Here is a 17609-nt window from a genome sequence, read left to right as displayed (position 1 = left end):
CGCTCGCTGACTTTTGGACACGAAACCGCCCCCCACCCACCTCCCCGACCGAGACTCGAATAAGCTGCACGGCGTCCGTACGCGATCACCGTGCTGCGGACATTTCGAAATATCTCACCGATGCACACTGACCTTCCTTGAGGCATCACAAGCCTCTTCAATCGCTTTGCCAAGCAGGGACTTCAAAGCCTCAAGTGCAAGCTGTTTTTTCAGTGTAGAGGGACCGGGAGAGAGAGAGAGCTCAAACGCTCTTTGCCACAGCCGGAACTATGCCTGGAATGTTTGGCCTCTGAGAGCTTTTGCAGCGGTATTAAAGCAACACTGGGACAGGTGAGAAACCCCTTCGTGGAGGTGGTCGAAAGAGAAACGTCTCCAATCCCTCGTCCCCACGGCCGTCTATTGCCTGTTAATTGGCAATGTTAGAACGTTTCGGAAGCTACGCGTCGTGTGTTGCGAGCCATGAGGGTACCGTGCTTTATACTCATTGTACAGGGTGGTCCAGGTGTCTTGTGACCCTCCCCCCCCCCCCAATTATTTGACCCCCTAAAGTGTGGGGAGGGTCACAGGACATCTGGACCACGCTGTACATGTCCAGCAGAGCCCTTAATCACGTCAATTTAACACGTAGGCTTTCGCGACCAATATTATTCATAATATAGGTTTTTGGGTCAGATCGCGTTATTTACAAATGTGTCGTAACCCTCCACCACCCGACACGGCCAAACAGTAAAACATGTGTCACGTTTTCAAAGGACAAAATAATTCACTTCTTTAGCCCACCAGTGTGCTGAAGAGAGGATCAACAGCATTTTAAATTTGAGTAGCACGACGTTTCGCTGATAATTATGAAGCTGATTGTAATTATCAGCGAAACGTCGTACTCAAATTTAAAATGCTGTTGATCCTCTCCTTAATCACGTGCTGGATAAGGACCTCCCTGACGCTGTGCGAGTGCGACTCGTGGGGGTTGATATTCGACGAGCTAGCGAATCGCACTGGTTAGTCTCTGTGTGTTGGTGACGATGGGCACCAAACACACGTGGTGGCATACAAGTACGGTAGAACCAACTGATGTTGCTGCGCTGCCCTCTAAAGGCACCACGGTACTGTATGATCATCATACGTGGTCAGGATCGTATGCGAGATTTAAAGTAAAGCATAATACGGAGGGTCTTACGTGATAAATAACTGATTGGATAAAATCCACGAAAATGTTTAATCCATATTGATATCATTGTCCACTTCCCCAAGCACAACATATATCAATTGAAAATGCAATCAACATTTACTCCATAAGTATAAAGACCAAGATGCATATCATCATCATGGTCCGTGGGCAGATAGGCCGTCATTGCCCACTGAATTGTCATTTGTTTCCACTTTTCTCTGTCTTGTGCCAATATGCCGAAGTAGTGCCACATCTTTCAGGCACCAATCTCTTACGTTTTGGAGTGCATCGAGATGCATGCACTGTGTAGCCTTTATAGAATGTTGGGGCAAGTACTTTTAGCAATTGCATATCAAGTCATGTATGGTGCACGAGGGGACAGAGTGGGCCACCTTTTCTCCCCGGTGCGAATTTGTACAAACTGTACCGTGTTCTCATAAAAAGACTGAGTCAAACTCTGGGGAAAACCCAGAACTGGATCAGATAAAAGCCAGTTATTTGAGTCAGTAGCCAGAAATCAAAGTCAAACTTGGGCGGGCAGGTTGTTTAACTTGCGCCACCGCTCCCCATTATAAATGAATGTATATACACACTCACAGTTCTAACCATACCGCCGTACTTGTCGCTTGTCAGACGCTGCACTGAACGGTTTCGTCTGTGGGTCAGCCAGAAGCAGTGTCAGAGCTGGACAGTTGCTTGACTGATTTTTAAATACTTCATCGAGCAGCATGGCTGGGAGGCAAATAAATACCGCTGCCCTGGCAAAATCTAACCAGACCTGTTTCCCTCTTTGCTGTTTGGTTTCAGGCAGCTGGGCAAAAGGCGTATTAACAGCAGATTCCCTAGATTTGGAAGAGTAACTCCACACAGATGGAACACTGATTGTGATTAACTGTGTACTTTTGCAGTTTTCTTACATGAAACAGATTCCATGACAGATAACGCTGCTTGTGAATAACTCCGATGTTGTACGGATAAATCCGCCGAGAAGTGGCTTTAAACGAAATACTTAAAGCACGTGCTTTATTGAGCGGCGAGAACACTGGTGCAGCAGATATATTTTGAAAAAGTTGCTTACATATTCTACGTGCATGTTGTTCTGCGTGTCGCCTGCTGGTACATGTTGCGTCCACGTGGAGGGCACCATGTACACCCACTGATAAGGAAGCTGTTGAGGTGTTGTTTTAAATCAGGCTAAAGATATATTGTATAATCTAGATTTGAAGCTTTCGTGACTGCAAGAATTCATACTCTTAGTTCTTTCGGTAAAGTCACGTAGGTAAAAAATGAAATTAAAATTTATAAAAATAAAATAATTTTAATTTAAGTTTTTACCTACGTGACTTTACCGAAAGAACTCAGAGTATTGTATAATCTCTTTTATATATTTTGAACCGTGTATACCGTTTTGCTATTTTGTGTATCTCAAATGTTACTGATGTACTGTTAAGTGTACGTTTTAAGCGTCGTGTGACAATTTTATTGTGAAGGGAGCTATATTAAGTAAAGATTAATTGATTCTCTACTTGAACTCAAATTGAAAAGAGTGAGTTATTATAAGAATATAACTTTCCGAAGAATGCCAGTTTACCGAAATGCCTGCATATTCCATTCCTCTCAGTAACGATTAAGTAAGCAGTTTTCCTTGTTAAAGTAACATTTAATTTTATTTATTGCAACTACTGCAACTTGATATGTAACTCTCACACATGTGCAGTCAAGTTTCAAATTATAATTTATTTTAGAACATAATCCTTGCATTTATATTTAATTTATTCAAATAACCACAATTATTTGAACAAACCATTCTGTATGATTATTTTTAAACACATGAATGCAGGTACAATCATTGTCCTCATTAAACCGCAGCACTGTTGTAGTTAAAGCAAGTGATGGTGTGTATGTAGCAACACAGAAAGGTCCGCATTGTGCATGACTCGGGTCAAAAATGTCACAGCGTTAAATTTGTTCTACCTTTCCCTTCCTGACGTCAATGAGAAAACAAAACACGACTCCAATAAAAGCAGCCGACATCAAAAACGGGACATTTTCTTTGCTTGCGAAAAAAAAGCCTCATTGACTCTCCAATAAACGGGCCCTGTGAAAACCACCTCTTGAAAGCTGTTGCTTCTTGGCAGACATAACTTTCATGCTTGAGTGAAGACAGCACATTTCTGAGAAATCACAGGGTTCAATTTGTGGAAGAGCAACATTGGAGCACGGTACAGTTGAAGGAAGTAAAAACAGCATTTTTATTTTAATGCTCGTTTCTGCCTCGCCATTCTTCTTTTGTTATAATGACGCCAATGATGGTAGCGTCATCAGCATCAATATCCACCTATGGACAGATGGCCGATTGGTGTCCACTGCCTGTAGGTGTCCAATGAACATAAGCGTAAAAGGTCAAATCATAAGCGAAGTCATAGTTTTTTCCGTCGCTGTGTCATCCTCCGTGACCGCCGGAGAGAAGGGTAGTTGCGATGCCAAAAATAGGCGGTACAAAAGAAGCCCAGGCCGATCAGGATGTGTCAACAAAGCTGTACAAACTCGGTGAAACTTGGCTCTTAGATAAGGGTCTTGTCTGAAGTGCATTCCTGTAAGGGTCGACTATTCCCTCAATTCCAATTAAATGGCACTCGTCGAAGGACTGGACGGGACGCACAAGGGTCGGCAAACCCAGGAGAGGCCCCAATCCACGGTGGGAAGGTGTTGGCCAAGCAAAAAAAGGACTTTCCCCGTTCCGGATCAAAGGCAGCACAAATATTGACGTATTTCCTTTCAATAGGTCACCGCTCGGTCTGAGTTGAAAGCCAACGGTTCATTTGGATGGCTTCCGGTTACCTGCCCATTTGTAAAAACGCGGTGTTTTACTGTGCTGTAGTTGATAATGTGGCGGGAAAATAATACATCTTCCTAAAACGAATTGATAAAACGTTGGCAAGCCATCAATCAAAGGCGCCGTGACCACCTTCGCTCTTCCCACTCCGTCTTGACTGGGATGATACTTTATAGGATGACACACTCTTGCCTATTGGATTACAAGTGTATTGCAGCTGATGCGTGCGGTGTCGAGTTTTATATTTTTTCCCTGCTGCCTTTCACGCCACCTGGCTGAGAGACACATCTCGTTTTTTTTCTCCCCGCGGAAAAGGTGTTGGTGGCGCAGCCACCGCAGGAAACGGTGCCGCCACTTTCGTGCGAGGAATGGCAGGTGGTTTTCTCATCTTTTTTTTTTGGGGGGGGGGCAGGGGAGGTGGGGAAAGCCACCCAGGTTAACTAAGCCACGACGTATTGAATGTCCACAAAAGGAAAGATCCAATTAATGTTTTAGACCACCCTGGAAAAAAGAAGCGATGCTGCTGGTGGTGGTGGTGGTGAAAAAGATTATGCCATGTGTCCTCACCGCCAACTTCCAATTGCGACTGGCAACGGTGCAGAGTTTATCCTGGCAGCTGTAAGACGCTATATTATTCGGTCATCTCTTTGTTTTTAACCACGTAAAAGGGGTCACACGGAGCTCATAATCAGTCCCAGAGGTCCCTGATTCCTTCCAGTCAGAATGAGCCCTCGCTTGACTCTGTACTATGAAAATGACTCACCTAACGTGGCAGACAAACCCACGGAAGGGCAATCACATTTCTCATTACATAGACAGGCCGGGACCACTTTGACTTGCGGAGCAGGTGAATATTTAGCTCACTTACAATCCTTAATTTAAACTTCTAATCTTGACCTCCCGCCGGCATCAGCTGTGGAATATTGGAAAACAGTGTACTATACACTGAAGTAGCATTATGCTCCGGGCAGAGTTCACAGCTCTCTCTCTCTCTGCTAGCAATCAAACGCAGTTTGGGAAAACGAGATGGAGACACGTCCGTTTGTTATCTCACGAGCCACGCCAGTGACAGCTTACCCTGGCAGCTATCAGACACTATTATTACCCGTCGTGAGAAAGCAGATGTTTGCGTGCTTGCTACAAATTAAAATTAGCAGGCATGAGCCAGGTGTTAGAGCAGCACTGGTTTATTTAGTAGTTACCGCCCCAGGATATGTAGTGGTGACTGCTGCCGCATTGCGAAATCATCATCACTCATTGCGAAATCATCACCACTCACCCATTTCCAGTTTAACTCGTAGGGCTGCCCAAAAAATCATTTGTCTCGCTGTCACCTTCGAAAGTAAATCTCGCATGCCGCTTCATTCACACGTGCGGTTTTTAAAAGTATTTTTTTCATAATTCCATTTTTAAAAAGTACATGATGTGTACAATGCAATACCTAATGAATACAATGTATTGTGTAATACATTTTCGTTGTTTTTTATGCCATCGGTGTGGACTAATCAATATGACAATATCAATATTTACACCACATAGCTACAGCAGCCTCATATTTTAGATGGATTTTGTTTTTCATTTTTCAATGAAAATTATTTGCACAGATTTTTCTGCCAGACCGTTCAATTTCCTTAAAAGGTTTTGAGGTTATAAATTAAAGCCAGAGGCCCAGGCGCTGCATACGTGCATACAAGGTGACCTCAGTCATTTTAATCGATGGGCTTGCGTCAAAATGTTATTTAACTAAAGGCTTGCCTGTTAAAGTCCTGCCTGTTAAATCGGATTCAGAGCTGATGAGCCTGGCTCTATGACAATGAAAGTGCAATGATAATTCACATTTATTGCATCAACTACAATGACGCTTACATGCATTATAGCATGGGCACACTAGGAGTTGACACTTTTTCCGCAGAGTACACTAAGACTTATCAATCAGCCTAAAGGTTATCAAAACAATACTGATACCAGATCTTGGTACGAATCAATTCATGCCAGCAGCACACAGATACCAAATCCCGGACTGTCTGGGTAAAATCTCGACAGGTGCCAACCCAAGGCACACAAGATAGTCAAATCTCAATTGTTAGTGTTGAAAGTAAAGATTGGAAATATCCATCCCTTTACAATGCAATCAATTATGACGACTCAGGGTTGCGATTCGATTCACAAATAGATGATATTCGCTTGCTTAACAATGTGGTGATTATATCGTTCTAAGGTGGCTGGAGGGGATCACGTAAACCCATTACATACACCAAATTAAACTAGTCAGCTTTTGCCAATCACAAAAAGAAGACAATCTTGGGAAAACCAAGACAGATAGAAACCTTGTAACTGATCCACCAGACACACTCAACATCCTATCCCCTTGGCTCTTTCTGGTGGGATCATCCAGATAGTTGTTGTTCATGCCTTGTCAAATAAAAGTTGCCTACTCTGGATTCAACGGCAGAGTTGCTGCTACAGCTGCTGGGGGCCTTGCGTTGGTTTGCTCTGCCTACCCACGGCGCTGCTGCATGTACAGCAAGTGGCGAATTCACCTGCGAATGTAACCACTCTTACTAAACAAGTAATTTCACCACCCCTTACACGTGGCCAATTTAAACTCACGGTTATTAGGCGAGCATTGATTCTAGTCTGTGCTGTGTAATTTGCCACTGCCTATAGTCTTTGTTTAATCCACATCGTGTCGGGTCAGTACTGTCCTTATCGTTTGAGCCATCTCATTTGCAGCGTCTGTACTATGTACAGTCAATCTAAATGATTATGTCGTGTTCGCGATGCCTCTCTTTTATTCTGACCACGAGGCATTCATTCTTTTTTTAAATGCATGCATCACTGGAGTATCCATCAAAAATAATGCATTCATACTTGCAGCATTCACTGTCTGAATTTGGAAGAACAATGAATTGTTCCGCGCCAAACAATGATATTGCAAGCAAACTGCAGGACTGTTGTTCTTAAGGTGGGATCGAGTTCTACGTTTCGTTCATGGCAATGTAGCTCTCTTAATTCCGAAAAACGTGGACAGAGATATCAGGCCCATGAAAACCGCGTTGGGATTAAACACTCCCTTCCACAATTTTGCGTGGGCACGACGACATCTCCGAAAGACGGCCAGTTGGCAGAAACATTCAGATGTATCCCGTGAGTTTGAGTTCATTTGACGATCCCCTTTAGCTAGTTGGCTACTTTACAAGGGGGTTGTCTCTCGTGCGTGAGTGCGGCACCAATGGAAACCAAAGACAGAGCCCATCAACACGTGCATTGCACATAACGAGCACAGCACGGTGCTAAGCGACTACTGCACAACGAACATCTTGACCGTCAGTGACAGTGACATTTTTTTCTTTCATTAAGGCTTCCGAAGTTCAAATGAACAGGCGAGTTTATATCTGGGGCTGTGACAGCTGTCGGTTGAATTGTTTGCGAAAGAGGTGCAATCTTGTGGGGCGTTTACCGTAAAAAAAAAGTTTATGGGGTAATTATTATCCCCGCCCCCCACGCTTACCATTGTCTTCCACGGAGAAGTAGAAAATGTCACTCGTCGCGTTGTCACCTTCCCGCAGGACATAGCAGATGTTCATGTCATCGACATCACCTGTAAATGCGTGCACATCACATGCAATTGTTACTGCCAAGCCAATATTGCACTCCAAACGTCACGCGTCCGAATAACCTGCCAGAAGCAAGGCGAGTCGAGGCAAATAAACACAGGGAGCCCGTTATCTTTTGCGTATTGGGTGTAGAGGTATGAAACCGAACGGTAACATTTGTTAAAGGTGTCTAAGTGACAATGGTAGACCATGCCCTGTTGAGTTTTGAGCCATTGCTGCTGACTTTGGCCAGCCAATAGTCAGTCAATGTGTTTGTGTTTCAAAAGTGGATTACGTATTCAACAAAAGGGGCATTTAAAAACAAGTGAATATATAAGATAAATAATGTCTCGCTGGGCCAAATAAAATACAAACATCACAACAATGGGAGCGGGGGGGGGACCAAACGACTTAAGGACTCTCCGATCCCCCCCTACCCCCCCCCTCCCATCAGGACCACTTCTACTCTTTACAGAAACCTCAAATAAACACCCAAAAGGCACAGTGATAACACAGTCGCACCCCAAAAGGAGCATAGCCAAGATGAGATAAGGGTCTATTGCTCGAGGGAGGAGGAGGGCGTGTGAGAGAGGCATTGCTGGAATAAGACCCGTCTTTTCATGTCTGTGGACACAGAGGCTTTCTCTCACTTTATTGTTCTTTCTACTTTTTTTCTTGCAACTTCCTGCCTCCCCCCCCCCTTATCTCGATCTCCCTCTTGGTCTGTAACCCAGGAGGTGTGTGCCGCAGTCAACCAAGAACATTTCTGAAGTTCTAAAGGGTAAAGGTGCGGCCCTGCAACTGATTTGCTCACGCCACTACCGACAATAGGGGCTCGAGCGAGCTCTAGAGAGCCCCTCCAGAGGGAGTTTGGCCTACTCTTCTACATTGGACATACATCTATGACAGGGTTGGGCAACCCGAATAACAAGCAGAGCCATTATTTTAGCAAATTCGGTAACAAAAATTTAACTCGATATTTCAAGAGACGCAATGCATTGTGGTGAATACGAGAAGCTGCAAGTTTTACGACCCCTGCTCTAGGAAGGGGTTGGAGTACCCACACTTCATCCTGCCACGCGCAACCTGTCCGTCAACTGGTGTACCCGTTCATTCTGCTCGGTGGACAGCAACGGGAGGATCTAAGAGACTTACTCAATGATTGATTCAACTGCCGTCCCACGTGATTGAGTCGGTGACCTCTGGATCGCAAGTCCAGCGTATTAGCCATGACCTCCCATGAAGTTGCAATTCGCTGTTTACTGGTTGCAAAAGTTACATCAAATTTCAGCGTACCAATGAAGGCAAATGATTATGCAGATCTTCATAATCCTCAACTATACATACATTCCCTAATCTTTGTAACAGAGTACCATCCTTTCAGTAATGTACGTAGGTTGTTTTTTTTTTTAGGCGCGACAAAAATAACTGTTTCTCGGCTATTTCCTTTACAAATCTGCACGGTGTTTTTCGGTGTGACAAACTTCGCGTAATAGGTTGTTAACAAACAAAAAAAAACCCGCATTGAAACTGCACAACCGCCGTCAGCGTGAATAGAAGGGCAGCGTGCCCGCCTCTCCGTACCTTGTTCACGTGCACGGCCAGGTTTTGTCAATCAACTGCTGGATGACACCTTCCCACCCCGCCTGCCTGCCTCGCCCCTTCCACAAACTTTGCAGGCCCACGAAGAGGATAATCGACATCTACTTTGCTGCGCTGGTCAGTGCATATCGATGAAGGTGAGGCGATGAAGGTGTGGTCACGTGGAGGGCACCGCGCGAATCGACAACGGATGTGCAAAACGAGAGTGTACTCGAATCGTAAATATTCTGGGGTTTTACTCTCCAACACACCGGCGTGCTGAACTAGTGACGAGTTGCGACGTTTTGTTTACGTGACAAACCTTCCTAATTGACTGTGTCGGGTGGTGAGGGGGGTAACGACACGTTTATGTTAATGCGATATAACCCCAAAACACCTCTATTATGGATAACATTGGTCGCAAAAGCCGACGTGTTAAACTAACAATGGATTTTGCTGCACTGCGCATGACTTACACACAAAGCCGATTGTGGTGGTCACCAGACAAAATGTACGTATGTATATTGAACTTCTTTCTCACCGTACGTAGCCGAGCGTGCTAATCGTAGGTGCAGACTAATATATACAGGCTCAAAGCTGCTTTAGCCTCTGAGATCTAATGGTGTCAGGTGACGTCCGCGTTATTTGGTCAAAGGCCCTGTTCACAAAGACGGCTCGTGTGAAATATTCTAAGCAACATGCACAGGCACAAATTTAATCTTCCGATTATATATTTTTTTTCTCTCCGAAATAATGAGGTTTAAGCTTCAGTCTTAATTCGTCAAGATTTAAGCCTGAATCTTATCTAATTTCCCGCAAATTACTGCCTCAAAATGTCTTATAATTTCTGTCCCTTAAGCAAATTCTTTCCTGCAACTATTGGCAGTGTTCCCTGGTTTGTTAGAGCAAGTCTCAGCCAATAGGTGGCACGAGTTATTAAAATTCCCAGCTAATGACGTCCAGGTCACGCATACTGCACAGTCAGTCGCGCAACTCCAATACATGCTCAATTTATGTGCAATTATTTAAACATTCAGTAGTTCATCATCGATTGATTAGTTGTCACCGATTGATTAACTGTTAATTTTATTGTAAATTAACTTCATACTGCATTACAGCACCATTTGACACAGTTGTGCATTTAGCCTCATCAATCTGGTGAAATCCATTGGCCACGATTACCTCTTGACCTGTTTTGTTTTAACTGCACTCAAAAGAGCACAACATCAGGTGTACCTAAGACATACAAAAAGATATTCCCTATGTAGCCCACACACACTATTACTGGGGCAAGTGCCATTAGTGAACGCCTATTCAGTCCGACATGGTGGGCAAGGGAGTTGTTTGGCCCGAAACACACCTGGTCACCTTTATCTCTCTGGTGCTGTTCACACACTTCACCAGATACGCATTCAAGGCCGAGTAGACATAGGGGAGGCCCAGGACCGGTGAGCATATCCATCACCGACTTCAGCAGCGAATAGGAATCGAACTTAGGTCGCCAGCTTCGGAACGCAATGCGCCAACCACTCCACCACCTCTCCACCCATAACAAGGACAAAGATGCCCCGTATAACCTTAACAGATTGTTGGGGCAAGTGCTGTTAGCGAGCACTTATGAAGGCCGCCACGGGGGTGGGTGGCCAACACCACGTCCGGCCGCCTTTGTCTCCCCAGTGGCGAATTTTACACACCACACCAGGTATTCATTGAGGGCTGAGTCGACTCAAGGGAGGCCCAGGACCGGTTCACACAATCGTCACTGGTGGTTGGCCGTGAGCGGCAATCAAACTCGGTTGGTAGCGCAGCGGGCTCACCGCGACCCGACACAGGCGTCAAGATGTAAGTGATATCCATCGGCATGCGGAGCACACGCATGAAAAATGAAGCACATTGCTTATGTCAGTCAGAGATTTCCATCTAAGTAATTGCTTCATATTTACACCAAAAACAAAGAACTACCTGCGCAGTGTTATTAGCCGGGTGTCACGCCGGTGAAGCTACGGGGTCTGGCCGCATGCATCACTTACGATTGGCCCTTCCAAGCACTAACAAGTGAAGGGTCCTCGTTGCGCTAATCGAATGGTCCCAAGACATCCCACTTGCGGCGGGCTCTCAGCATACCACACGCAGCCACCGAGGGCCATCCCCAGAGCACTCTCAACCCCTATCTGCCATCCATCCTCCTGGCTAGCATCTCAATAAATCTATTATGTCAATCATACATGTGCAAAGAATGCACTTTTTTTTTATTCAAATCTATGCTATGCAAGATTACACGCATTTATGAATGCACGTCTGTATTGCTTGCGTGCAAGGCTTATAGTGCATATGATCACATCAATAAAAAATGGTTTTCCCATCGGCACATTATAACTAATTTGAAATAGCCCAATAAATATTCGGTATCGATGCGAATGCTCTCACTTTGCCGACTGAAATAGCCAGGAATTATAATTATACCCCATGGCGAAGTTTACGAGTGCCATTTCGTGGATTGCGTTCGCAGATTTTATGGTTATAAAGTGCTGTTATATAATCGACTCTTGGACCTATGTGAGTGTGTGTGTGTATCTGTGGCTTAGAGACTTTCCACTCAATGCCGCACCCCGTAGAGAGCTCACTCCACTGGCTTTCCACATTGCCCCGCAGGTAAATACCAGCAGCCTTACGTGTCGCGTCACCAAAACACAACTGCCCCTTACGACCTACATCAGTTAGCAAGAGCTCCTATGACGAGACGGGCTAGAGGTGCACAATCACGGCCCTCCCGCACTCAATTTTGGGCCTCCCGGTGGCGAGATGTTATCGCCTTTGCCTGGTATGCAGGAGTTTGTGGGTTCGATCCCAAACCTGACTGACGGCTGCATATTTGAAAAATGTTCTTGCTGTGGTTTTCCCACCTGATGATGACTGCTTGTGTTGCAATCGAAACGTCGTGATTTAATTTATTTAATTTTATACCTACGTGACTTTACCGAAAGAACCAAAGAGTATGGATCCCTGCTGTCACGAAAACTTCAAATCTAGATTGTATATTTGAAGTTCGCGTTTTCTTCCCGTAGTCGCGTGGATTTTTCTCCGGGTCCTCCGGTTTTTTCCCCTTCACATTCAGAAACATGCGTTCGAAGTGTTTGGCTGCTATACATTTCCAAGCGATAAGCCACTTCGTTTGGCTATCATTTGTGGCCAGGTCGCTTCTGAAAAAGAGCTAAAAAAACTAGTTTTCAGATTTTACCCGTAATCCGACGACTCAAGCGGGAATTCTGTGCAGGGGATCTTAAAAGGATATCCGCTTAGATGATCAGGGCGTGAGAGAGGGGGGGGGGGCTGGGGGAAGTTGTGAGGGCCATAGCAGTGGAGGGAGGCCGCTTTAGGAGCCATCCATTTAGTACGTACGCATGGAGGGGGGAGAGGGGGTTAACCCAAATGCGTACGCTTGCGTATGGGGGGTCTACTGACAATGTACGTACGCATTGAAAACGGGGGGGGGGGCGTAAAGCCTCGATAATAATTTGTCGACATTGGCCTTCATATGAGCCACAGACAACAAGTACTACCGGGAGAAGTGGGACTGTGGGAGAGGTGTCACTTGTATGTCACCGTGCCCCTGACTGCAGCTATCACGCAGCTCAGCAAAATAAGTGGCCAAGGTACACCAACTTAATTCTTTAATGTAGCCGGTGGTGGGCTATCTGTTTGCGTTAATATTGTTAATCCTTGATCGTTTCTGCGTGGATTAAATATCGGCCGTTCTATAGGATTCGGGGGGGGGGGGGGTGCGTCAGGTGTACGTACGCAGGTTGGGGGGGGGTGTAAAAAGTCCGCGTGCATACAGGGAGGGGGACAGGAGGGTTTTGACAGAATTTTGAGTACGTACTCAATGGATGGCTCCTTAGCAGTGTCCGCTGTTTTTTTATTTGTCCTTCTCTCCTTTCAATACGGGCTTCGGAAATTCCTGGGACATGCCAATGCTTTCTTCTATCAATAGGGAGGTCCCTGACCTTGGATGTCACCCCACCCCCTAAACAAGGACAGGCGCGCATGCACGCGTACACAAGTGTGTGTGTGTGTTTGTACAGTAAATATAATCACACTTTACTACGGCATATAGTATAATGACTCTTTGTTTACCCAGGAAAAGTTCAGCAAGACTCGAGACTTTTAGTTTCGTGTGAAAGGACCTACGATGTGTGTTTGAACAGTTCCATTAAATATTAAAAAAATTAAAAAATATCTATATATACCCTTCTGTAACATTTGTGGGATTATGAGCAGTAATGAAATTAATTTAAACAGTTCACGTTAATATTTTCTTTTTTTCAGAAAGTGGTAATACACTGCTCAATTGATTTCCATAAGTGGATGTTTTACATTACAATATTTAGTACTTAATTTATCATTGTAAATGTTGTGGGTTTGCTCTCCAACACACCGGTGTGCTGAACTAGTAACTAAACAGCATGTTTTGTTTAATCTTCGATTTAAAGCTTTCGTGACTGCAGGGATTCATCTTCTTGGTTCTTTCGGTAAAGTCACGTAAGAAAGGAAATAATAAAATAATAAAAATAAAACATAATTTTTTATTAACATTATGTTTTATTTAATAAAAATAAAACATAATGTTTTATTAACATAATGTTTTATATTTATTATTTTATTATTTCCCTTCTACGTGACTTTACCGAAAGAACCAAGAAGATGTTTTGTTTACGTGACAAGCCTTACTAATTGCATGTGTCCGGGTGGTGGCGGGTTTAACGACACTTTAATATTTATGCGATCTAACCCAGAAACCTTAATTGTAGACTTAATACATCAATTGCGGTTAGAGTACTAACCAGTATTTCAACCCGACTTAACTCGTTTTCTTTTCATCCGCGCATATAAACACAACAGCGGTAAATAATTTTGCGAGGCATTTATCCGTGTTTCCAAAACACGCCGAATATTAATCTGAGACCAGTCAACCAAAAATATAATACTCCTTTGACCGGGGTACGCAAAAGGGTGAAAAAGGTGTACATTCTAACATCGAGATTACAGGAAAAAAAAAACCCCTCCGCTCACCACAGATTATAAACAAGGGATTTTTTTTTCTACTGCTCTCCAAGCATCCCAGGTATGTAAGGGAGGAAAAAACACACACACGCAACTTCGTATAGCCAAGCAGAAAGTGCCGCAAGTACAGACATGTGCACTGCAAATTCTATTGCCTCTCTCTGGGAGTGGGGTTTATTTTTTCTAGATTTGAAGCTTTCGTGACTGCAAGGATTCATATTCTTAGGTTTTTCGGTAAAGTCAAGTAGGTAAAAAAAATCAAAATTAATAAAAGTAAAATAAAATAAAAATCACGACGTTTCGGAGGCAACACAAGCTTCCGTCTTCAGGTATTTGTTATCCCCCCCCACGACACAGCCGACAAGAGGCAAATGGAACCAAAAGGAGGATTCACAGCAGCAACAATAACAACAGGCCCAGCCTGCATTCGCAAACTCCGTGTTCATCATCATCAGCATCAGCGAAAGGCGGTGTGTTAATCAGCCCCCCATGGTTTTGTTTGAGGGACCAGCTGTGGTTCGCCTGTAGCGGAGTCACTCTGCTCTGCTGTCCACGTGTCCCGCGGTGCCGATTTGACCCAACGACGACTAATACTTCACCCGGAATGCGACCAATCTCCTCGGATCTCAGAAGCAATGGTGCCTTGCATGCGGCGGTACAGTGGTTTCTGGAATGTAGTGGCCCCCGCAAGGCGCAACAAGGTGTTATAGGCTGCAGGGAAACGTGGTGGGCAGCAGAGGGCAGCGCAGCGAACATCCATTGTTGGACTGTACGATTATGTCCTCCCCCCCCCCCCCTCCGACAAACCCTCCACCACGTAAATGCTCTTCCTCGCTTTCACACAACCCACACTGATCGGCGTGGTGAAGTATGATCAAATAATCCCCACCACGTGCATGGCATTAAGCAAGCCCTCATCCAGCAGTGGAGTGACTGTGCAACGTGGTGACATTGAGCAACGCGCATTTTGACTGGCTCTTGCTGAACGTGTGGCCCTTCATATAGTCTACGGCCAACTTTCTCCAAATCGACCCGAACTCGTCAGATTTCAGGAGCTTCGCAAGGTGTGTGACCTGGCCAGGTGTCGAGATGCGTGCCCGCCAGCTCTCTCGCCAGGTGTTGTAGGGCGTGCGGGCGTGAAGCGGCCAGGAGATGGCAGCGCTGAGTCTCGTGTGCATGGGAGGATCGGTCCGGTTACCCGAGGTCTCCTACCGATGTCTATTTATACATCGTGGACTTCTTTCGCACCGTACATAGCTCACCGTGCTACCACGGTGAAGCCAAACACTCATTCATGAATTTGACCAAAAGCTCTCAATGCAGGACTCTCCTTCAAACCAGTCGTGAGACTCAGTGAGGCATTCCCGTGTGTATTAATTGGAACGACAATCGTTTTCAGACTTGGCATGACTGCCACACACTCATACATACTACATGGGAGAAAGCGAGGAATGTAAGTAAAGCGTCTTACAATTACAATTCCTTTTCGAGGAAACACATACTAATTAACTCATTACTAATCTATTATATAATTACAATACTGCCTCTGATCTCTGCACCTGATGAATTCAGTGACGTGACCTCGTGCTGCTGCTCTATTGAAGACCGGAAGCAGGTGGATGGCTTCACTATTCTGGCAAATCGCCCGATGATGCTGATTGATGTAATAACCAGCGAAACGTCGTACTACTCAAATGGTAAATATTGTGGCATTACTCTCCAACACACCGGTGGGCTGAAGTAGTTACTAATTGGCGTTTTGTTTACGTGACAAATCCCTTTCTAATTTGCTGTATCGGGTGGTGGAGGGTTACAACATGTTTATACTTACGCAATCTAAACTCAAAAAACTTTATCATGAGTGTACGTGGAACTTCATTGGCACCGTACATAGCCAATCGGAGGTGCGGACAGGAGACGACAAGCTAAACACAGAAAAGCCGTTAAAGACACATTTAAAGCCATCAGCTCTAACAATCTAACCTATAAGCATCGCTCAACGTTGCTTATTAAACACTGCATTAATCCCTACTTTATTGCCTGACGTGCTACACGGTCCTTAAATAAGGCCCTCGCCCATCACCACCACCACCGCGTTTGCCCACGACACTGAGCTCGATGCGGCTCCTCTGACACCGTCATTAACGTCCGCGAAATATGAAGTGCGTTACAACTTGCCTTCCAGCAACTGTTCTTACACTTTTGCGACCTCCATTGAGCTGCAGCATGATGAGGCGGCTTGACAGGAGGGACACCAATACGATGAGTCGTCAATTAAATGTCGAAGTTACGTCCAACCGAAATACCAAAAAATGTGTCCAGATCTCTAAAAGCTAAGCAAGCTTGAGCCTGGATGGTGGTGCAAAGAACACGGTTTGTCAGCTGCTACAGGACAATTTTATCAGCAGGGGACAAGCACAGCGAACTCAATTATTATACTGTACTGTGCCCCAAAGTATTTGCTAGCCCACCTTTACCAGCCCTCACTCACCAATGTGGTGAAGTAGGGTCAAAATTTCCCCGCACGGCGTCGGGAGGCCCTCATCCAGCAGTGGATTGACATAGGGCCCTCTGACAAATGCAGGTGCGCATTCAAAGTGTGTAAGTAGTGGGTTCGCGTGAAAGCTGCAGCCACTTGAGACGTCGTCATTCGCTGCAGTGTTGAAAAAAAAATTCCTGCAGAAGGAGCTGGTAGGAACGTTGGGTTGCTCGGTCAATGGCCAGGGTCAACGGCGGCGTGGTGTATTCCGCAAATATGGCCGACTGTGAGGGTTGGCACAAGCCTGCGTGAGTAGATTAAACGTTGAGTTTTATAAGGGCACTACGGGGTGACCAGCCCCTCCCCACCCAGCCCCACCCCTCCCACCCCCCACCCAGCCCCACCCTCCCCACCCAGCCCCTCCCAACCCTCCCCACCCAGCGCCTCCCCACCCTCCCCACCCAGCCCCTCCCCACCCTCCCCTCTCCACCCAGCGCCACCCCTCCCATTTTTGGATGCACGACGGACAGACGGACACAATAATCCCCTGTGGGCTGGTGTAACCAGGAGGTTCCTACCAGTATAATAATCTATTCTTGAGTGGAATCGCGGATGCTGAATCGCAACAATGCGATTGATTGCCTCGGGAGTCTGGGGGGAGGGGAGGTTAATAGTTTCACCCCCTCCTGGGTTTGTGAGCAACGTAAATAGCACGTCTGTGTGAACTCCAAAACAAATGGAAAGCCATGAGACCTTATACTAATAATTTTCTAAAGCCAACTTCCACACAGATGACCCGATAAAAAAAGACTTGTCATACCATATTTGGACGAAAAGCTCAAATATTTGTTTTACACACGAATTGGCCACGTCACAAAAAATGTAAAT

General features: G+C 45.3%; 1 protein-coding gene across 1 annotated transcript in view; it reads right to left on the bottom strand.

Moving 5' to 3' along the window:
* The window catches only part of LOC144937652 (FRAS1-related extracellular matrix protein 2-like), a 124405-nt gene that overhangs the window by 99474 nt on the left and 7322 nt on the right, over positions 1 to 17609 (bottom strand). Inside the window, exon 2 of the mRNA XM_078865034.1 lies at positions 7516 to 7605. Within this exon, the coding sequence (XP_078721160.1) occupies positions 7516 to 7605 (90 nt within the window). The remainder of the gene's footprint in view (positions 1 to 7515; positions 7606 to 17609) is intronic.

The sequence above is a fragment of the Lampetra fluviatilis genome, chromosome 19 (genome assembly GCF_964198595.1).
Source record: "Lampetra fluviatilis chromosome 19, kcLamFluv1.1, whole genome shotgun sequence".
Taxonomy (NCBI): Eukaryota; Metazoa; Chordata; class Hyperoartia; order Petromyzontiformes; family Petromyzontidae; genus Lampetra; species Lampetra fluviatilis.
This window is presented reverse-complemented; position numbering and strand designations above follow the sequence as displayed.